Source organism: Astatotilapia calliptera, chromosome 3 (genome assembly GCF_900246225.1).
Source record: "Astatotilapia calliptera chromosome 3, fAstCal1.2, whole genome shotgun sequence".
Lineage (NCBI taxonomy): Eukaryota > Metazoa > Chordata > Actinopteri > Cichliformes > Cichlidae > Astatotilapia > Astatotilapia calliptera.
In genome coordinates, this window is record NC_039304.1 from 29,517,343 (window position 1) to 29,539,889 (window position 22,547).

General features: G+C 41.1%; 2 protein-coding genes across 2 annotated transcripts; both read right to left on the reverse strand.

Moving 5' to 3' along the window:
- Positions 1-437: 437 nt before the first annotated feature.
- LOC113014100 (uncharacterized) lies at positions 438-21,116 on the reverse strand. Its single transcript, XM_026155410.1, has 17 exons — positions 20,861-21,116; positions 20,314-20,447; positions 16,704-17,843; positions 16,379-16,615; positions 16,056-16,280; positions 15,712-15,775; positions 14,057-15,125; positions 11,097-11,200; positions 9,072-9,250; positions 8,422-8,903; positions 5,726-5,913; positions 4,938-5,068; positions 3,675-4,790; positions 3,336-3,572; positions 3,014-3,238; positions 2,825-2,876; positions 438-2,555 (listed from the first exon to the last, which is right to left on the reverse strand). The coding sequence occupies exons 1-17, from the start codon at positions 21,036-21,038 to the stop codon at positions 1,483-1,485; spliced, it is 6,834 nt and encodes a 2,277-aa protein (XP_026011195.1). The 5' UTR covers positions 21,039-21,116; the 3' UTR covers positions 438-1,482.
- On the reverse strand, positions 3,509-5,918 carry LOC113019200 (uncharacterized). The gene is made up of 4 exons (XM_026162754.1): positions 5,726-5,918; positions 4,938-5,068; positions 3,645-4,790; positions 3,509-3,572 (listed from the first exon to the last, which is right to left on the reverse strand). Exons 1-3 carry the CDS (start codon positions 5,901-5,903, stop codon positions 3,648-3,650), a joined length of 1,452 nt encoding a protein of 483 aa, XP_026018539.1. The 5' UTR covers positions 5,904-5,918; the 3' UTR covers positions 3,509-3,572; positions 3,645-3,647.
- Positions 21,117-22,547: the final 1,431 nt, after the last annotated feature.

The window sequence follows — 22,547 nt, forward strand, 5'->3', positions numbered from 1 at the left end:
TAGGTGTGTGCTTGGCCTCACCTATATTTACGGGAAAGAACTAATAGCCTGTCTGGTATCTAGTTCCTCAATCTTGCACAGTTTGCATAACACTGTCATGCAACAGTGTGACAGAAATTGAACTTGACCGTAAACAGGAACAAATAGAGGCAAAAATTGGACTTCATGGCAGCATTTTTATAAACCTTCAAAATCATGTACTGGCACCAAGTGGCCCTAAAGATTGTCGACAGCTGTCTAAAGAGCTTTTAAAAAAAAATGTGAATATGTGTAAAAATAGTAAATAAATATGTAAAATGGAAAAAGAGTGTATGCTCATGCAAATTCACACACACTATGACCTGGGAAAACCTGTCTGAAAACAAAAGAAAATAGACAAATGGAAAAACTTTGAAAACTTTTGGAAAATTAGTGTTTTTATTGTTTAAGAAGCCATCTTTCATCCTTCAATCACATCACCAATATATCATACATATATCAAGTAGTTCTATCATTATCAGATCATTTACAATTAAGTAAAAATAGAGATTTGACAATTTCAGAAAAATCAAACACAACCTAATTTCTTCAGTCTTCAGTAGCCTGATGTGTTTCATGGTCCCAAACAGTCTTCTCCTTTAGTCACAATTGAATGAAAAATTATGATCACAGTGGACTGAGGAACAACCTCACAAACATAACTATACTTATAGACCCCGTGAGCCTCTTTAGACTTGTCGTTTTAATTTTTTTATGGCTCGCAAACATATTAAACAAAAATTTATCATAAACACACCAAACGATATGTTCCCACCACCAAACGGCTATCAGGCAAACATTTGTTATTGAATAAAGTGTTATGTAATGTGTACCACCTTTTAAAATGTAAACATTAATTGTAATGTAACAACATCAAAAGAAAATGAAATAATCAAATGTTTACAGGAATATCTGATTATTGTAAAAACAAATTTTACTTTAACTGAGTGAGAGATTTTCTTTTTCCTTCTACAGCCTTGTATGTTCCCTGTACAGCTTCTGAAAGTGACTCTGCATCCTTAGCGGCTTCATTTCCAAACACCTCCCATTACACCTCCTCCTGCTGCTGCTGCTGCTGCTCCCACCAAGCCTACTGCTCCAGCAACTACTAGTGTTGTTTGATCTTCTGCAGCTGGCACATGTGCTGATGTGAAACGCTTTGTTGCAACATTCACCGGTTCGGGGTTCTTCACAGCTTTGATAGCAAATTCAGCCAGCATTACTGCACCGAAAAAAAACCTAGCAAAGGCCTGGTTTCAGTCCCTGTCATTTAGATCATTCACATTACATAAGTTTTAGCCTGGTTTCTCATCTTTTCAGCTATTTGCCAACAAACCTGACTCCAGATAATTAAAATGTTTTCTTCGATGTATGTAGTACTAATATGTGTAGTGTAAGGACATCAAGAAATAATAAGATGCTTTTTTCCTTTTCACTACCTGGATAATAATTATTAAAAAAATCTCACTTAAACCTGATAAGAGACTTTCCTTTCTCCACTATAGCCTCATATGTTCTCTGTGCAGCTTCTGATGGTGACTTAGCATCATTAGCTGCTTCATATCCAAGCAAGCCACCATATACTCCTCCTGCTGTTGCTGCCCCCAGACCTGTGGCTCCAGCGACTACTAATGCTGTTTGTCCTGCTGCTGCTGCCGACACTCCCATTAATGCTGGAGCCTTTTTTACAGCGTTCATTAACATTACGTTATTCATGGCTGTGACAGCTAATCCAACCATTGCTGCTACACCAAAAAAAGCACCGAGCAAAGCTCCTGTTGCAATCCCTGTCAGTTTGGTCAGAAAGCTGTTGCACACATCAGTTTTAGCCTGGTTTCTGATCTCTTCTGCAGTTTTATCTGGCATTGAGTGTCTAATATGCTCTACCCGTTTCTGTATTGCCGTCTCCACATGTTGCAGCATTTTATTTGTGTAGTAACCTCCGTTTTTTTCCACCACCATTTTTTCTATTGTTTTCAGCAACTCCTCCACCTGGAACTGGTTGCTCCTGTAGTTATTTGGCTGGTTGTTGTTCCAGTGTTTGTTATCAAAGACGTGACACCGACCACCACACTTTGACACCAGATCGCTCAGATTTTTGTTCTGACTGACAAAATCTTCAATTTTCATCTCTTTCTCAAGCTGTTCACCGTGAGTGAAAACAACGACAGCATATTTTAGAGCTTCTTCTGAGAAATACTGAACTATCTTAGTGATGACAGCCTGCTCGTGCTCTGTGAATTTATCCACTCGAAGCACAATGAGAAAAGCATGAGGCCCAGGAGCACACTCTGTCATACAGCTCATTATCTCAGGCTTCAGATCTTCCTCAGACCTTCCTGTGTCAAAGAAACCAGGGGTGTCGATCAGAGTGATGCTTCTTCCACTGACTGTTTTGGTTTCTGTTTGGCATTTCATTGTTCCAGAGTTTGGAGAGGGGTAGGTGGCAAAGAGCTCCTCTCCAAGAATGGTGTTACCCAGGTGACTTTTCCCAGCTCCAGTTTTTCCCAGCAGGACCAACCTCATCGTTGTTGACTCTACAGGAGAAAGTTGACTCTGAACAGTAAGCAGTACATGGTTCATAGTTATAGCAATAAAAAACCCCACTCCTAAATGAAAAACAGAGTTAGAGCCAAAGGGGTTTAACTAAAAGCAATCATTAGGAAGGATAATGAAATATTGGACTGTCTGAATAATTTGAGTTTGAGCTATTGCCCTCAGGCTGTTAATTTAGTAAATTTAGATGCATTACTCCAGCACTTTGGGTATTATTATTTTTCATTCTTTCTCAGTATTCTATACTCACCTGGATCTCGGACTTTTTGAGTGAATTTGTCAGTTTGGACAACATCAGATGCCTGCGAAGAAAATAATCGAACATTCAATGAAAAGTTAAAAAAAAATACTGATATGGACGCATCTTTTCTTTGCCAAAGTGTTTCTCGACACGCAACACTCAGGAGCCAATATTTAGGGTAAAATTCTTTGACATTACCTCGTGTCTCTCCTCATCATTAGATTGAATGACGATGTGGATCAGGAATGGTGTGATTCCCACCCGCTCCTCTTCAAATACATAAACTTCCTCCATTAACACTCTCTCCACTACACTGACAGGAAATTGCAGGGCCATCCCAGCACCGAGGACGGGAAGAGCAACAGATCTGAATCCTTTCTTCTCACAAGAAGATAGGATTGTGTTGATGCCCATTCGAAGAACCTATAATGGGTAAAAATACTGCATTATTACAAATAGCTAAGTTAAAGTTGTCCTCACAAACAGACAGAATAATAAAATCCCTCCTTTACTATCTCACCTGGACTGCAACTCCGTCTGGGTCACCATCCCAGGGAACAAGATTGAGGAAGAAGACTGCATTAGACTGAAGTCCAGGTAAGCCCTCCAGCAGTACTGAGTCACCAGGCATTGTTTCATCTTCTGCTTCCTTTCTAAACCTTGTGGTCAGCTGTGGTCCAGCTACTTCAAACAAAGCATTTCCAACACGGGTAGAAAGAGGATCATGGCCAACCATAGGAGACACCAAAGCATCCACCTAGGAGAAGAGCAGGAGATTTAGAAAATGTGTCTTATTGTGAAGTGTCGTCATTACAGCAACATTTCTCACCTGTTAGCTCTCGATCGATCCCTGAATAACCTCCATGTGGACTCTGCCTCCAGGAGCTCTGGCAGTGGCTCCTCTTGCTGTATCTTCATCAGGTGTATCTATCCCTTGGAGAAGCCTGTCACATGCTTCCTGTATGGCCCTCACCGCCTCCTCTTTGTTATCAATCAGGATGATTTTCCTCAAACTTCGACCTCCCACACTGCCAAAGTCCTTCACAGCAGCAACAGTTGCCTCAGTGCACACAGTGAGAGGAACCCCAGACACACCTGAGCTGATACAAGGAATGGCTATGGACTGAAACTCCATTATTTCTGAAAACTTTAAAGCTGAATGCACAGTTTTCTCCAGTAACATCTTATCTCTCTTACTTAGTTTTCCACCTGAGGGCCCAACTGCATGAAGCAGTTTCTTGCACTTTAAGTTACCCCCTGTGGTCACTACTGTTTCTCCTATGGGAATTTTCCCCAAACACTTCACTAATTCATCACTCTCGCTCTGTATTTCAGGACCACCAGCTCGACTCAGTGCAGCAGCAACACCTGCAGAGTGGTCCAAGTCCTGATTGGCTGCATTTACCAGAGCATCAGCGTGTTGCTTGGTGATGTCACCCTGACACACAAACACCTGGAGCCCATCACAAAGGCTGTAGCTAGCAATGGTTGTGCTTTCCTCTCTTAAACTCAGAGATGCCATATTGTCAAGTAAACTTGAAGGTTGCTCAATGTCTAACAACCTGGCATGAACCAGAGACAGTTCTCCAACAACAACAGCCATCCCAGACTCATCTGTGTACACCTTCACCTCACCTGCAGTCTGACAAGAGTTGCTGGACTGAACCAAAGCTTCAACTTTGTCAGGGTTTACCTCATAATGGCAAAAGTAGCCACCAAAGAGAGCGTCTACCTCAGCTTTCCAATCACTAACTTCATCTGCAGCACCAGGTTGAGCTCGCCTCCTGACTAAAACTCTCCCCTCCTCACAGTAAAGATCAGCAGAGCAGGCTAAACAGGCAAGCATGTTCTCAAGTTCTTGCTGAGCATGTGGACATTCTTTCAGGTAACGAAGGCGATAATTATCAACGTGTAGTTCATACTCTTCATCACTTGGTGGAAGAGACGAGGCAGGAATGTTCTCAGGAGTCTGTGCCTGAGAAAGACATGCAAATACAAACGGCTATTAACATATAGCAAATTGTCCTTACATTAATAATATAATCGAATTTACAACATTCATTTAATGTGGATACATAAAACTATTAAAAAAAACATGATTAAATTAATGTATGAACTTTACCTCTGCTAGAGCAGAAGTGGGGCTGGTGAGGTGAGAGGTGTCATTTTCCAAACTTTCTCGGACAAAGATCACCGAGCAACGATCTTCAAGCTCCAAAACATGCTCTGATCTCTGAAGTACTCGCTGCTGATCTGTAGACAGATATTGCAAATTACAGACTGAATTCCTTATATAACCTAAGTATTTTTTTATTTTTCTTCCTTTGCCATTCTTCATCGTGTTTTTTCTTCTCTTTTCACTGAGTGACAAAAATATAAAACGTCTAATTTAATATCAAATGTGTCACACGCACAATGTTTCCCTGACTACACCAGTAATAAAAGCATGCAGATGATTTCAAAGTCTACCTCTGCTTAAGGGCTTGTACAGCTTATTTTACTTCCTCTACTAACTCGTACAAACAGCAAATACAATAAAAACTGCATATGCAGAGATATTTGGGTAGCTCTCTGCCTCTGTCTAAACAGCCCATTTACAGGGGAAAGACTTCAAAAATGAGAGGTTCGGTAATTTCCTGAACTCGTAGCTGCTGACCACCAAATGCTTTGTATAACATTAAGTTTCGCTTTCCAGACAAACTTTCGATTACGTTTCCTTTTTCACTACACCCACTTCCAACAGTACATCACAGTGGAAATATAAGATCTTTTAAACAGCTGAGACCTTTCTGTTACGGCTATTTTAACCGAAAGAGAATAGTAAATTAACTAATGGTCATTTGTAAGTCTTCGACAACTGTAGGATATTTCATGCATAACAAAGTTCGTTCAAAGGCATGATAAAATTACCTTTTTTATTTCGGAAAACCACACTGTAGACGTTTTCGTCCACTCTCGTCACCGGACCGCACTCTCCTCCGCCTGATTTGCGGTGAATACCGAAGTATTTTTGTAATCTCGTCAGATGTCCTTCTTTAAGACTCTCACACTCAAAGAAAACAGGGTGCTGGGTCTGATCACCCATCATCCCGCTGTAACTGAACCAAATATAAGCAGCTCAGCACTCACTGATCATTGTATGTCTACTACAGGTTTCTCTCGTCTATGCGCCTATGGAACGCCAGGACTGCCATAATGAATTAATTAAATACACCATTAAATAATTAATTAAATGTGGCAATAATTAATTAAAATTGGAATTAATTAATTAAATAAATAGTTATGACACATGTAATTAATTAATTATTGACACATTTAATTAATTATTTATGTATTTCACATTTTAATTAATTATTGACACATTTAATTAATTAATTATTGACACATTTAATTAATTATTTATGTATTTCACATTTTAATTAATTATTGACACATTTCATTAATTATTGACACATTTAATTAATTATTGAATGATATATTTATTTATTTCATTTTGGCAGTCCTGACGCCTGGCTCTCATCATGAAATAATTTTATCTGTCAGCCTCACCCATCAAACTCAGGGGGCGGGGTTAACGCTGATCGAGTCAAAACCATTGCTTTGGCCTGGTGGCCATTGTTTCTAGCACACAACAACCGGCATGTGGAAGCTAACAGAACTGAGCTTTGAAAAACCCTGTTTGTGTGTTACCAAATACCGTTTTAATATTTTTTTAGCCGAGAATGTAGTGGTTTAATCTTCATGTGTCTGGTCGGTTTGTCAAGATACAGCCTCTTTGCAAAAGTGTTTCGATGATTTCGGAGATGTCTGCCCAGTCTCACGGCAAAGCGTGGGATAGACCCGCTCGCCTCGCAAGCAATCCCACCGACAAAGCGCAGGCCCCGGTACACAGCTGTAGTAACCCCCGCTGACTTCTTTTACTGAGGTTATATTTATCGATGTTTTATTTCCTGATGTTCTTATGTGTCCTACGTGTTTCAGTCGCCAATTCTGAATTATAACTAACATTAAAAACATGATTAAGGAGGAGAGAGAGCAAATAAATCTGTTTAACATCTGATCTTTGGGGTTTTGTTCAGTAATCAGCGTGACCTGTGTATAAACACATAAAAGAGATAACGTTGGTGTTTCCGTCATGTAGTAACTGCTGGCTTTAACTGTACAAAGGTTGTTCGACACTATGAAACACATACAGACTTCATGATGTTCGGCTAATATTTTTATTGTGAATATTAATCATGCTGACCTCGCTCTGTACACCACGCAGCGAGGTCAGCATATCCACGATATCCTCAGCTCCATGAGTTAACACAAAGTTTCCCAGCTGACTATCTAACTGCCAACTATTCCAGAGACGTGAAAATATACAGCATAAAGAAAAGTGTAAGAGACTCAGCAGCAGATTAGAATAACAGTTATACATTTAATAAATCACCAAATGAATCCAAGAAACGAGCAAACCTGTTCCGACAATTTGAATTTGTATTCCCTCAGCTGCAGACTCGCTGCTGTTTAAATGTTTGAAAAGGAAGATTAGATATAAAAAACGTCAAACATAGACTCAGTCTGCCTTCACATTTGATATGAGGCCAGCACGTATAGTGGCCTCAGCAGGCTATTACTGAAATACACGTGCTATATCATAAACTATGATATAAACAGGGAGGTCCTATTAACATGTTTAGTTTTAAAGGACACCTTCCTGCCTTTAGTCTCATTCATGAGCAGTATTAGTTTTCTTCTAACATCCAGAAGTCTGCACAATGTGTTTCATAGTTTGTAACAAGCCTTTGACAGGTAAACATAACATGACCGAAAAAGAAAAAAATAAAAAGAGAGAGAGTGTTGACATAAGAAGAGAAAATTCTCTCAATTATGGAGACAGGCAAATGGTTCATTTATGTTTGATGTGTGTTTATTCCTCCCTAAATATCGTCGGTGAAGTTTGCCATGCATGTCAGATTTTCCTGCGCATTTTTATACCTCTGCCAACAGAGAGAGAAAAAAAAAATCACATTCTAACAGACAGCTGGTGCTTAGAATACAGTTGAATAACTATTAAAAAACAGATGATATTTAGATGATAGTTCAGTCTAACACATGTGCCAGTGAACCATTAAACGTCTGTGAAACTATGCAGTTATGAAATGTAACTTTAACCTCAGCCAAACCGATTTGCTCAGTTGTAAATAAAACAGCGAAGTAAACGTGACCCGACAGACAGAACCTGAGTGAATGAAGTCCAGCGTTTAACCACTGAGAGCTAAAACTCAGCTGAGGTTTCAAAGCTGTGTGCCGGTGATTGGACATCAGCCGCTGATAAAGCTGCTCGCCTATAAAGTGCTGTGGCATGAATAAGGCACGGCGGGACCACGGAGCGACGTTCAGAGCCAACTTTATTTGATTCACGTCACACCACACCACCACCAACCCCTGAGTCCCCGTGTTTTAACACGGCGGGCGTGATTGCGGATGCCGTGCAGGTGCGTCCGCACGGCCCCGCAGACCACGCCCCACCACATACCCCCATCGCCCGATTGAGGCCGGGGAGCAATCTGGCCGAACCTACTCCCCCCCCGCGAACTGGGGCGAGACTCGGCCCCTACACATCGGCGCCCCAGCCCCTGACCAAGCGACGGGGACGCGTCCGTTCTGGTGGCCGCCCGCGCATCCAGCGGCAACGGCGAAGCTGGTCCGGAGGTCGGCCGCGTAGCAAGCGGACACGGCCCCACAGGCATGGCCGTGCGCTCCTGCACACAGGCGGCTGGGCAGACGTCAGGCGCGCAGAATCGACTGGTGGCAGCGAGGCTGGACTAGCCAGCCCGCCGATCCCCGGCCTAGCGGGGCTGTCCCGCTCCTCTGCCTCTAACTCCGGCTGCACAGGCTGCCCCGGAGCAGGGACCTCCGTCTCCCCGCACAGCTGCTCCGCCACCGCCTCCGCCACTCCCGTTTGGAGCGGCTCCCCGCACTGCGCCTCCGCCCCCAGCAGGCACAGCCCCTCGCCCACCTCTGGGTGGAGCGACTCCTCTGCCTCCGGCAGGTGTAGACCCTCGCCCGCCTCGTCCTCGGCCTCCGATTGGAGCGGCTCCTCCACCGCTCCCGGCAGGAGCAGCCCTTCACCTGGCTGCTCCTCCTCCTCCGGCAGGCTCGGACCCCCGCGTGGCTCGTCCACCACCTCCGGCTGCCGAGGTGACCCACACGGCTCCTCCACCGCTTCACTGTCCTCGGGACACACTTGTGGGGGTGGCGCCCAGGCCCAGAGCAGCGCTGCCAGCTCTGCCATCTTCCCCAGGTGGCGTTCGCTCTCCTTCCGCAGCTCTTCCTGTTGGCGACGCACCTCCGCCGCCTGCTTCCGCTGGGTGGCCGCTATTTCAGCCACCCTCTCGGCCAGCTCTTTCCTTTCCTGGCTCTGGTAGGTACCCGCCATGCCGCCTCCTGGGTTTCGGCACCAATGTGGCATGAATAAGGCACGGCGGGACCACGGAGCGACGTTCAGAGCCAACTTTATTTGATTCACGTCACACCACACCACCACCAACCCCTGAGTCCCCGTGTTTTAACACGGCGGGCGTGATTGCGGATGCCGTGCAGGTGCGTCCGCACGGCCCCGCAGACCACGCCCCACCACAAGTGCTCTGTAAGGAAACGAGCTCCAGCAGCTCTGCGCTCGGGGAAAACACTATATTTACTTATCTTGTGCAGAAAAATGCGCTGACATTGCGTTATATCGAGCACCGGCTGCCCAGTTAAACTGTGACTATCACCAGGTAACGTAGGCGTGTTTCTTGAATTAGCAGCAGGTGTTAAACAGCTGACAGATGAGGAGGAGGATGCATGCAGGTAAACTGAGGGTCTGTTGAGCTGATCGCTGGTTTCGTGAGAAAAATGTCAGCTCGTTCTTTATGTTACAGAAGCACAGAGACACAAGACCAGGCGGAAAGAGACGATCTTTCGGTGAAAATGAGAATCTGCGAATGCAACATGTGGAACACGGAGAGTGGAATATGTAAACAAACCGGTTAACGTAACCCCCTCGGTGCACTCTGCATGCTAACTGTTAGCAGAGCTAGTGAAATCTCTGAAAACATCTGAGCACTTTTGCAAACATGTTCTATGTTGACAACCTGACCAGACATACGTCGCGACATTCGCGGCTAAAACACTGTTAAAAGTGTAGCTGGTGACAGAAAAACGGGGTATTTTAAAACTACACCACCACCATTGCTGCTTGTGATTTGATCTGCATTCTGGGATAACTGGCTGCCCCAAGTCTACACAAGCAATCGATTTTCTAGGATCGACCTGTTTTGACTTACTTTGCACGGCAACCAATCAAATGTTAGAGAAGCTGCATGGGCAGCGTTAACCCCGCCCCCTGAGTTTGATGGGTGAGGCTGACAGATAAAATTATTTCATGACGAGAGCCAGGCGTCAGGACTGCCAAAATGAAATAAATAAATATATCATTAAATAATTAATTAAATGTGTCAATAATTAATGAAATGTGTCAATAATTAATTAAAATGTGAAATACATAAATAATTAATTAAATGTGTCAATAATTAATTAATTAAATGTGTCAATAATTAATTAAAATGTGAAATACATAAATAATTAATTAAATGTGTCAATAATTAATTAATTACATGTGTCATAACTATTTATTTAATTAATTAATTCCAATTTTAATTAATTATTGCCACATTTAATTAATTATTTAATGGTGTATTTAATTAATTCATTATGGCAGTCCTGGCGTTCCATATGCGTCACATGGGGGTGCATGACTAAGCATCCATGCATGTAGCTAATGATACATTTAGAACAGTAATAACAACGCCTTTGTGGTAAACTAGTCTGCACATTAAAGACTTTATAAAGGTCCCTGTACGAAAACATTTTAAAACTAGTTTTTTTTTTTTTTTTATCCAAGTCTGGACTTCTGTAATTACTGTAATTACTGATATTTATTATTATTATCATCACATTGTACCCGTGCAACTTTCCATTTCCTTCTATGAAAAAGTCAATTTCATCTAATTGAAAGCAGAAACTAACTAAGTTAACAATTGCAGTGACACATTAATCTTGTGAAGCTTTTGCTATTGTAAAGTGTAGAAGTAAATTTAAATATAATTTGATATACAAAGAGGTGTTTACAAAGGTCATAAAGCTAGTTATGTAGCTATTTGGTGGTTAGTGTTTTGATATTTACATGTTTACATGTTTGAATGTTTAGACATGCATGTTCAAACCAGTAATAAGTATGTGTTATATCTACCTGGTTGTTTTCCCTGTTTTGATCTGAGTATAAGATTTTCTGGCTTCTGAGAGGCCAGTGAAGTATTCATGAGGGCGGCACACAGGAAGTGTGGGTGGTTGTTGCTGTGTGCCGAGAGTAAAGAGGCTGCTAAAAAGTTATCCGTCTTCATCTTGCTGTTCTTAATTATTCAGAGAGATTCCAAACCATCTAGTGAACCCACGCGTTACACTATGATGCAGCTTGAGTCAGGGCTGGACTGGTCTTCGGGCATACCGGGCATTCGAACATTATTCTAACAGTGACTTGTGTCGAAAACACTGCTTTATTAGATTGAGCATGCTAGTAATGTTTAGCAAGATTAAAAAGTGTTCAGGAAAACTGATTCACAAAACTAGATGTCACAGGTGCAGCCCCCTCTCATCTCTCCAAACCTTTGGCTGCCTTCTCTAGTCTATCTGGAGCTGCTGTCCATCCTAGTGTATTGATATGAACATTTTAAAAAAGTTTATTTGAGTAAGAATTTAGCAAACATAGACAAACATCCATAAACATCGATTAAGAGAAATAGAACCTAAAAGTATTTCCATTTCCTCAATGATTGCATTGACCCATTTAGGGACGTTGTAGGGGAAGAGATGTTCTGACCTCTATGCCTTCCTTTTCCCTCTCTCTGTCTACTTCCCAAGCAGAACAATGGGTCACAGACAGACAAACCTAAGGTTACTATGACTTGAGAGTCATTTCACACATTGGGACATGTGGGTCACCCCAGTTCTGTTTGTTCCTTTTAAACTTGTAGCACATGCCCCTTCAAAAATCTCTGCACAGCCCCGCACTCAGTGTTTCTTCTTTACTCAACATTTTGGAAGTCTCTGCGTTGTGGTTGCTAAGTCTGACCTTACAATAGATAGACTCAAGTTTTACATTGCAAAATGCAATGTTGCAGGCTAAATAGTTTCATGATTCCAAAAAACAACAATAAAAAACAAAACAAAAGACTTTTTTCATACTTGTATTAAGTTTTGTATCAAAATTACAAAAAAATTCAATCTCAGGTTAAATTTGATAGAAAGAGCTTACACTGACATCCATCTTGATAAAAGATGAGTGTCACAATAAGCCATGTTTGCATTTATTTGCACTGCTTTCCACTCTGGATGTCTATTTATGTTAAGCTGTAAGTATAAAAGAATCCATTCTACAACTTGTTTTTTTTTCTAAGTTGTTGAATATAAACATTATTTTGTGCTAATATTGCACTTTTTTTCAGAACCAAAGAGTTTTTGAAATCTGCATAAAATCACATTTTAAATTACTTTTGAATATTACTTTAAATATTTACATTTAAAGTTCTGCTAAAAGTTCAAATAAAAAGATTAATAATGTTGAACTGTAAAATATTTTGGGTGCAGTTTATTTTTTAATACAAGTATAATAGTGTTTAGTGTTTTGTTTAGTATGAACTTTTACAACATTCAGCAAAATAAATTTAATTTTTTTTATTGATCATAAACAGACTACATCAGATTCATATCGGTGTCGGCAGATATTCAAATTTATGATATCGGTATCAGACATTAAAAGTGGTATTGTGCCATCCCTAATTTATACATCTTTCTGCATTTAATCATTAGCTATTAATAGTCTCTGGCTCTTATTAATAGGTGTCTACCTCTCCTAACCCTTAAATGGTCACAGGAGATGGATGCCCTCTCCCTGAGCCGGGTTTTTGTGGAGCTTTTTTCCTGTTAAAAGTGAACTTTTCCTAACCACCGTTGCCATGTGTTTGCTCACATTGATTGTTGGGGTTTCTCTGCATTATTGTGGGGTCTTTACCTTACAAAGCACAATGAGGAGATTGCTGTTGTGATTTGGGACTATATGAATAAAATTGATGTTAATGCTGGTAATGGCATCACATGAATCAAAGCATTTTCTTAGAGTGTCTCTTGTTGATCACAACATGTAAGTGTAGTACTACAACAGCAAAACCGTGGCATGGGAAATGGGAAACCTTGTCAGAGATTATAGCTTTTATTTGCTTAATAAGACATCTTTGATCTGTCAATCATATCAGCAATATAGCATACACATATCAGGTAGTTCTATTATTATTAGATACTTTACAATTAAGTAAAAATAGAGATTTGGCAATATCAGGGAAAAATCAAACAAAACCTAATTTCTTCAATCTTAAGTGTGTTGTTGTGTTTTGTTATTGTTTTTAAAGTTTGATGTGTTTCATGGTCTCAAACATTCGTCCACTTTAGTCACATCTGTATGAAAAATTATGATCACAGTGAATCAAGGCACTAGGTAGTTCAAGCAACAACCCCATAAACACAGCTATCCCACTCATAGATCTTGTGAGAATCTTTAAGCTCAACGTTTTAGTTGTTTATGGATCACAAACCTATTGAACATAAATACACCAAACAATATGTTCCCACCACCAAAGGGAAGTAAGAAAAAACAAAATGTTAGTAGATAAAATGCTAAAGTGGCTGAAGAACAAAATCTCCTTCATGAAGGAGGGAAACTGCTGACTAAATATATGATAGTTTGCCAAAAACCAGATTTCAAATAAATACTAATTTTGTGCAACGCCTTTTATGGCTTTCTTTTTTTTCTTTTTTTTAAATTTTAACAATGCATTGTGTTCTGCGTCCTGTAGACCACTGCCAATCAATCTCGTGCCGTGTCTCCTGTACAGTACAGAATGAGTTCAGGTAGTCAAATCTACATAAATCTTCGATCACTAGCAGCGTGACTCTGAAGAGCTGTCCTGTGTGTTTGTAAGTTTTCTCCCAACAAACACAAAAATGTCAAACACAACAAGAAAAGTGTATAAAGTATGTAGTGATGGGTTTTACAGCCTTAAAACATCTATAATAACTGTAAAAAATTAAAGTTGGCTATTATTATTTTTTTAACGTAACTCCCGCGATAAACGAGGGACTACTGTACCTGGTTATTATGAAAATCTTACATGAGTAAGAGATTTTCTTTCCTCCTGTACAGCCTTATATGCTTTCTGTACAGCTTCTGAAAGTGACTCTGAATCTTTAGCTGCTTCATTTCCAATTACACCTCCCATTATTCCTCCTGCAGTTGCTGCTCCAACCAAGCCTACTGCTCCAGCAGCTACTAATGCATTCTGTTGTTGTGCAGCTGGCACAAATCTGGAAAGCTTTGTTGTGACATTCATCAATTGTGGGTTCTTCACAGCTTTGATAGCAAATTCAGCCAATGTTACTACACCGAAAAAAGCACCGAGCAAGGCTCCTGTTCCAGTCCCTGCCATTTGGATCAGAAACCTACTGATCACATTAGTTTTAGCCTGCTTTCTGATCTCTTCTGGGGTTTTATCTGGCATTGACTGCCTAATGTGCTCTACCTGTTCTCGTATTACTGTCTCCAAATGTTGCAGCATTTTATTTGTGTAGTAACCTCCGTTTCTTTCTGCCACCATTTTTTCTATTGATTTCAGCAACTCCTCCACCTGGAACTGGTTGCTCCTGTAGTTGTTTGGCTGGTTGTTGTTCCAGTGTTTGTTATCAAAGACGTGACACCGACCACCACACTTTGACACCAGATCACTCAGATTTTTGTTCTCACTGACAAAATCTTCAATTTTAAATTTTTTGTCAAGCTGTTCACCGTGAGTGAAAACAACGACAGCATATTTTAGAGCTTCATCTGAGAAACACTGACATATCTTAGCGATGACAGCCTGCTCGTGCTCTGTGAATTTATCCACTCGAAGCACAATGAGAAAAGCATGAGGCCCAGGAGCACACTCTGTCATACAGCTCATTATCTCAGGCTTCAGATCTTCCTCAGACCTTCCTGTGTCAAAGAAACCAGGGGTGTCGATCAGAGTGATGCTTCTTCCACTGACTGTTTTGGTTTCTGTTTGGCATTTCATTGTTCCAGAGTTTGGAGAGGCATAAGTGGCAAAGAGCTCCTCTCCAAAAATGGTGTTACCCAGGTGACTTTTCCCAGATCCAGTTTTTCCCAGCAGGACCAACCTCATTGTTGTTGAATCTAGAGGAGAAAGTTGACTCTGTTAAGTACATTTGTTTCTTACTTTTGCTGCCTTTGAAATATTTTTTGGTCATGGTTTGAGGTTTAAAATAGGAAGCAGATTTTACAGTATAGGCTTAGTCAGACACAGAGTCAATACTAAAGAATAAGAGGAGAATGCAGTTTGCTATTAGGCCAAGCTTTTGGTCGGTTATTATAAATATCCAGAGTACAACTTGTGGGTTTCAGGTTGTTGACCACTGTCACTGTTGGTATGAGAACAGATGGGTCTGTAGCAGGAGGGATAATATGAGAGCTGAACATTAAATGATAATTAGGTCAAGCTTTTGTTCAGTCTTTGGAGGGTTGTCTGAATCCTCCAAACTTTCAGGTATTTGAGCTGTTGTCCAAATGCTGTGTATTTTGTACACTGTGATGGACTGAATGTCTTTTATATTCTCTAACTGATGTAGTAATTCCCTGTTGATGTTTTAGATGTTGTCTCTTTTTTAACTCGAGATTTTTAGGTGCCCGAAAAGAAAAGAAAAAACAGATAAAAAAAAACCACTGTTTTGATTCTTAGTTGTATATATTTTCCTACACTCACCTTGGTCTGGGTCTTTGTGGTGAAAATCTTCAGTGAATTTGCCATTTTGGACAGAGCCAAATGTCTGTAAAGACAACAAATTAACAGCATTAGTAACAATTTCTGTACAGTATATTATTACACACAAGAATTACACTGGGGTCAGATGAGACTGTCCCTGCTGACTGATATTGGCAAATGAGATGGTAAATGAGCTTACTATTGGAACATATTTGATTACTATATTCAGAGTTTCTTTTTTTAAGCACAAATCAATATAAGAGTTTGGTGTTGGTGGCATTCTTCAACTCTCAGCGTCGTAATTGTCAATAGTTGATTTTTAGGGAAAAGTGCTATGTCATAACCTCGTGTGTCTCCTCATCATCGGGGTGAATGACGATGCGGATCAGAAATGGTGTGATGCCTGCTCGCTCCTCTTCAAATACATAAACTTCCTCCATTAACACTCTCTCCACTTCACTGACAGGAAACTGCAGGGCCATCCCAGCACCGAGGACGGGAAGAGCGACAGATCTGAATCCTTTCTTCTCACAAGAAGATAGGATTGTGTTGATGCCCATTCGAAGAACCTATAACACATAAGAATACTGGATTAAGACAAATGGCTTCATTAAAAAATGTCCTCACAAACAGGCAGACTAATAAAATCCCTCCTTTACTATCTCACCTGGACTGCAACACCCTCTGGGTCACCATCCCAGGGAACAAGATTGAGGAAGAAGACTGCATTAGACTGAAGTCCAGGTAAGCCCTCCAGCAGTACTGAGTCACCAGGCATTGTTTCATCTTCTGCTTCCTTTCTAAACCTTGTGGTCAGCTGTGGTCCAGCTACTTCAAACAAAGCATTTCCAACACGGGTAGAGAGAGGATCATGGCCAACCATAGGAGACACCACAGCATCCACCTAGGACAAGAGCAGGAGATTTGGTGGGCTTAGAAAATGTGTTTTATTGCAAGGTGTTGTTTATTTTAATTACAGCAACATTTCTCACCTGTTGGCTCTCAATCGATCCCTGAATAACCTCCATGTGGACTCTGCCTCCAGGAGCTCTGGCAGTGGCTCCTCTTGCTGTATCTTCATCAGGTGTATCTATCCCTTGGAGAAGCCTGTCACATGCTTCCTGCATGGCCCTCACCGCCTCCTCTCTGTTATCAATCAGGATGATTTTCCTCAAACTTCGACCTCCCACACTGCCAAAGTCCTTCACAGCAGCAACAGTTGCTTCAGTGCACACAGTGAGAGTAACCCCAGACACACCTGAGCTGATACAAGGAATGGCTATGGACTGAAACTCCATTATTTCTGAAAACTTTAAAGCACAATGCACAGTTTTCTCCAGTAACATCTTATCTCTGTTACTTGCTTTTCCACCTACAGGCCCAACTGCATGAAGCAGTTTCTTGCACTTTAAGTTACCCCCTGTGGTCACTACTGTGTCTCCTATGGGAATTTTCCCCAAACACTTCACTAATTCATCACTCTCTCTCTGTATTTCAGGACCACCAGCTCGACTCAGTGCAGCAGCAACACCTGCAGAGTGGTCCAAGTCCTGATTGGCTGCATTTACCAGAGCATCAGCGTGTTGCTTGGTGATGTCACCCTGACACACAAACACCTGGAGCCCATCACAAAGGCTGTAGCTAGCAATGGTTGTGCTTTCCTCTCTTAAACTCAGAGATGCCATATTGTCACGTAAACTTGAAGGTTGCTCAATGTCTAACAACCTGGCATGAACCAGAGACAGTTCTCCAACAACAACAGCCATCCCAGACTCATCTGTGTACACCTTCACCTCACCTGCAGTCTGACAAGAGCTGCTGGACTGAACCAAAGCTTCAACTTTGTCAGGGTTTACCTCATGATGGCAAAAGTAGCCACCAAAGAGAGCGTCTACCTCAGCTTTCCAATCGCTAACTTCATCTGCAGCACCAGGTTGAGCTCGCCTCCTGACTAAAACTCTCCCCTCCTCACAGTAAAGATCAGCAGAGCAGGCTAAACAGGCAAGCATGTTCTCAAGTTCTTGCTGAGCATGTGGACATTCTTTCAGGTAACGAAGGAGATAATTATCAACGTGTAGTTCATACTCTTCATCGCTTGGTGGAAGAGACGAGGCGGGAATGTTCTCAGGAGTCTGTGATTGGGAAGAAATGCAAATGAGAGGAGGTATCAATCGGCAACAAAGACCACCTTACCTTATATATATATATATATATATATATACATATATATATATATATATATATATATATATATATACACACACACACACCGTAAAAAAACCCCAAAACTAAACAAACTGTAATATTCCGGCAGCTGGGGCGCCAAAATAATAACAGAAAATAACTTTCTCATAAAAATACGGTTATTTTCAGTAATGACAAAACAGTTTGTTGCCCTAATTATACATGGGATTTTGCCTTTTTCAAGTGCTTTTAAACATTAAATTAGGTCCATTTTAACATGATCAAACAATAAAATTACCTATAAACAAGGTCAATGAATGCGGCAATATGAATAATAATACTTAAATGTACAGAAATATACAGTTACCAGTTGGTTTAAATAATAATGGACTGCATTCATATAGTGCTTTTTGAGACCCTCAAAGTGCTTTACAATTCCCTTCTGGCCATCACCAGTAGGTGGTAGGTGAAGTGTCTTGCCCAAAGACACAACAACCGAGAGTGTCCGAGCCGGGGCTCGAACCGGCAACCTTCTGATTACAAGGCAATCTGCCAATGCTTGAGCCACAATCGCCCTAAATAACAATAATAATAATTATTATTTGATGTAAAAAAAAAAAGTTCATAAGAATAATTTTATATATTTTTCCATAGCATTACATTTGAATTTAACAGTTTCTTTCAAATAACGGACAAATATTTGTGAAATTATGATAGATTTGTGAATGTATTTTAACAATCTAAATATGCATATTTACAGACAAATACATTTAAAAAACAAGAAAATTATGTTTTATTGCATTTACAGTGATTTTACTTTAATTTACATTTGAAATGTAAAATCACAGCCTATTTATGTAGATTTAGTGATATTTTAGAAGAACAGTACAAAACTGTAAAATATACAGTAAAATAATTAGATAGATAGATAGATAGATGCAGTGCAGTGAACATGGGGCTGCATTACATCCTGCAACACCTTGACCGCCCGGGAACTTATGCCAGGGTCCTGTTTGTGGACTTTAGTTCGGCTTTTAACACCATCGTGCCTGAACTTCTTTCCTCCAAACTCTCCCAGCTCAGCGTGTCACCAGCTACCTGTCAGTGGATCACCAGCTTCCTGACAGACAGAAAGCAACAAGTGAGGCTGGGGGAGATCACCTCTGAAACCCGGTCCCTCAGTATTGGTGCCCCTCAAGGATGTGTCCTCTCACCACTACTCTTCTCCCTCTACACTAACGACTGCACCTCCAATAACTCGGCTGTCAAACTCCTAAAGTTTGCAGATGACACCACTGTCATTGGCCTCATTCAAGATGGTGATGAGTCTGCATACCGGCAGGAAGTTGAGCGGCTGGTACTCTGGTGCACAATCTGGAGCTGAACACTCTTAAGACTGTAGAGATGACAGTGGACTTCAGGAGACATCCCTCAACTCTGCTCCCCCTCACCATATCAGACAGCCCTGTGTCAACTGTGAAGACCTTCAAGTTCCTGGGTACAACCATCTCCCAGGACCTGAAGTGGGAGACCAACATCAACTCCATCCTCAAAAAGACCCAGCAGAGGATGTACTTCCTGAGACAACTGGGGAAGTACAGTCTCCCACAGGAGCTGCTGATCCAATTCTACACTGCAGTCATTGAGTCTGTCCTGTGCTCCTCCATCACGGTCTGGTATGGTGCAGCCACTAAACAGGACAGGAGCAGACTGCAGTGGTCTGTACGGGCAGTAGAAAAGATCATTGGCGCCCCCCCCCTGCCCTCCATCCAGGATCTGTACCTCTCAAGAACCAGGAAACGGGCAGGGAAAATCATAACAGACCCCTCACACCCTGCACACACACTCTTTGATCTGCTGCCCTCTGGCAGACGGTACAGAAGCCTGCAGACCAGGACCACCCGACACAGGAACAGTTTCTTTCCCCTCGCCATCTCCCTTCTTAACAGTTGACCTGTCACACTGCTCCCACTGCCAGACTGCAACTGCACCTTATGTACATTTTGTAGTATTCATTCCACCTCATTCATTTCTGTATTTTGTGTATATAAGTTTAGATTCGTTATTTATAGTTGGTTTACACAGCTTTGTGTATGTATGTGTAATGTGTATATATAGACACTTGTTTGTGTGAGATTTACATTGCTGTGCTTGAGAGCCACCATCTACCGGAACCAAATTCCCTGTATGTGTCTGCACATATACTTGGCCAATAAACACGATTCTGATTCTGATTCTTAGATAGATAGATAGATAGATAGATAGATAGATAGATAGATAGATAGATAGATAGATAGATAGATAGATAGATAGATAGATAGATAGATAGATAGATAGATAGATAGATGGACAATGCTGATTCTATATGGATCCATAAAACTGTCAAAGATCTTGATTAAATCAAAACATGAAATTTACCTCTGCTGGAGCAGAAGTGGGGGTGGTGAAGTGAGAGGAGGTAGAATTTTGCAGACTTTCTCGGACAGTGAACACCAAACGACAATCTTCAAGATCCAAAACATGCTCTGATCTCTGAAGAACTCGCTGCTGATCTATAAATAGATCTCAAGTTACAAACTGAGTTTCATGTAGAATTTATTTTTATGTGACTTATTTTCGTTTTTATGTTTCTTTTTTCCTTCTTCTTTAATCTTATCTTTTCACCCACTGTCGGTGGCTGATCATCAAATGTTGTGTAATATTAAGTTTCGCTTTCCGGACAGACTTTTGTTTTCCTTTCTTACGTGTCCCATTGCCACCAGTAACTCACTTGTGAAAGTATAATAGTTCCTAAACAGCCAAAACTTTCTGATACGGTTACTGAGGCAAAATATAATTATTGATGAAAATAATAAATGGTCATTTAGAGACGTCGACTACTGTATGATATTTCGTGCATAAGAAAGTCCGTACATTATAAACATAGGTAAATATATTTACCTATTAAAATTCATAACAAACCTACCTTTTTTATTTCGGAAAGCAACACTGTAGAGGTTTTCGTCCACTGTAGTCACCGGTCCGCACTCTCCTCCGCCCGATTTGCGGCGAATACCGAAGTATTTTTGTACTCTCGTCAGATGTTCTTCTTTAATACTCTCACACTCAAAGAAAACCGGGTGCTGGGTCTGATCCGCCATCATCCCGCTGTAAATGAACCAAACATAAGCAGCGATTTGTAAGAGCGCAGCACTCTCTGATCGGAGTAAAGGACTGATCCTGCAAGCTTCCTCAATGTGCACAAACACCTTTGTGCGTCATAAAGGTCACATGACTAAACAAACGCGCCTGCAGGTGATGTTAAATTTAGAACAGTAATAACTACACCTTTGTGGTAAACCAGTCTTCCAAAGCTCCCCATACCGAAACCATCTAAAACCAGTTTCTTCATCCAAGTACGTTTATTAAATGCCTCTGTAATTACTAATTTTGTTTTTTAACACTTTTAAAACTAGTTGTTCACAAGAGCCAGAACAGCAGGATACTACAAAAAAAAAACCAGACATCCGCAGAGGTAAACACATGCTGCTTCTAAATAGAGTTTGCCAAAGATATCAACATGTTTTGGTAAGAACAATGCTCTCTCTTTAGAAAAGCCATTCATTATCGTGCCACAGTTCTCCGCTGAATTTTAACAGCGCTCTTCACACGTCATATTCACTTTTTACATCTCACTCACTCACTCACGCACACCAACATATGCACCCAACAGACCATTTTAACATGGACAAGCCGGTCCTTACATCCCTATTTCCTACGTCCTACCTGACGCTGTGGTGGAGTGATGATCAGGGGACGGGTTAACTGCATCTCGAACAACGGGGCTGCTGGCTATGGTCGAGAGGCATTCGTCCGTGGGGTGGATGTGGATAGATGAGTGTGTCTGTGCAGTTTCTGTGTGTGTGAGTAGGCCTGGGTCTGGGGCTCGCTGGACCTTGATCCCTATGCCCACATAGCAAACAGGTTTTGCCTGGATCTGGTGTCAAGCCGGCATTGCTGGCTGACTTCTGGCATGGTAAGTGGTATGTCATCCAGATATGGGTTGTGTGTGTGTGTGTGTGTGGGGGGGGGGGGGGGGGGGGGGGGGGTTTGAGTCATTCTCATGGGTCTGTGTTTGTAAAGTTTGTAACTGAACTCACCAGAAATGATTATACTCCATGTTATAAATATTAACACGATCTGAGGGTTAATTTGTTGCTTCTAGATTTTTTTGTTTGTTTGTTTGTTTGTTTTTAGCATTTTACATATAGCAGTTTTCCATAGCTTTTCCTAATCCAGGGAACATCATGCATTTATGCACAAGAAAACCGAAATGACTTTGTGAATTAATAAAGACAGGATCACTCAGGAACTAACAGCAAATAGCAGGTGATGTGTCATTAACTGCAAACTTGTATGGCTGCCCTGTCTTACAGGATGGACACATTTTTATTTAGCTTTGTATTTGCATATAGCTCCTGTTACTCCAGCTTAAACCTTCTCTTTTGGATATTTCATGGCATGTCTTTAACTGAGATGGTAATAATAATAATAATAATAATTTCATGATTGTCATTTGCATACTTCTACCACTGTAGGATGTTTAGGTGAAGATACCAGTCCACATACAGGGAGTGCAGAATTATTAGGCAAATGAGTATTTTGTCCACATC

Coding starts and splice junctions, on each gene's coding strand:
- LOC113019200 (XM_026162754.1), bottom strand. CDS start 5,903: ATGATGGGTGATCAGACCCAGCACCCTGTTTTCTTTGAGTGTGAGAGT. Junction 5,069..5,725: donor GGTTTTCCGAAATAAAAAAG/GTAATTTTATCA, acceptor ATCTGTCTACAG/ATCAGCAGCGAGTACTTCAG. Junction 4,791..4,937: donor CCACTTCTGCTCTAGCAGAG/GTAAAGTTCATA, acceptor TGTCTTTCTCAG/GCACAGACTCCTGAGAACAT.
- LOC113014100 (XM_026155410.1), bottom strand. CDS start 21,038: ATGATGGCGGATCAGACCCAGCACCCGGTTTTCTTTGAGTGTGAGAGT. Junction 5,069..5,725: donor GGTTTTCCGAAATAAAAAAG/GTAATTTTATCA, acceptor ATCTGTCTACAG/ATCAGCAGCGAGTACTTCAG. Junction 3,573..3,674: donor GAGGCAGAGTCCACATGGAG/GTTATTCAGGGA, acceptor CTCTTCTCCTAG/GTGGATGCTTTGGTGTCTCC.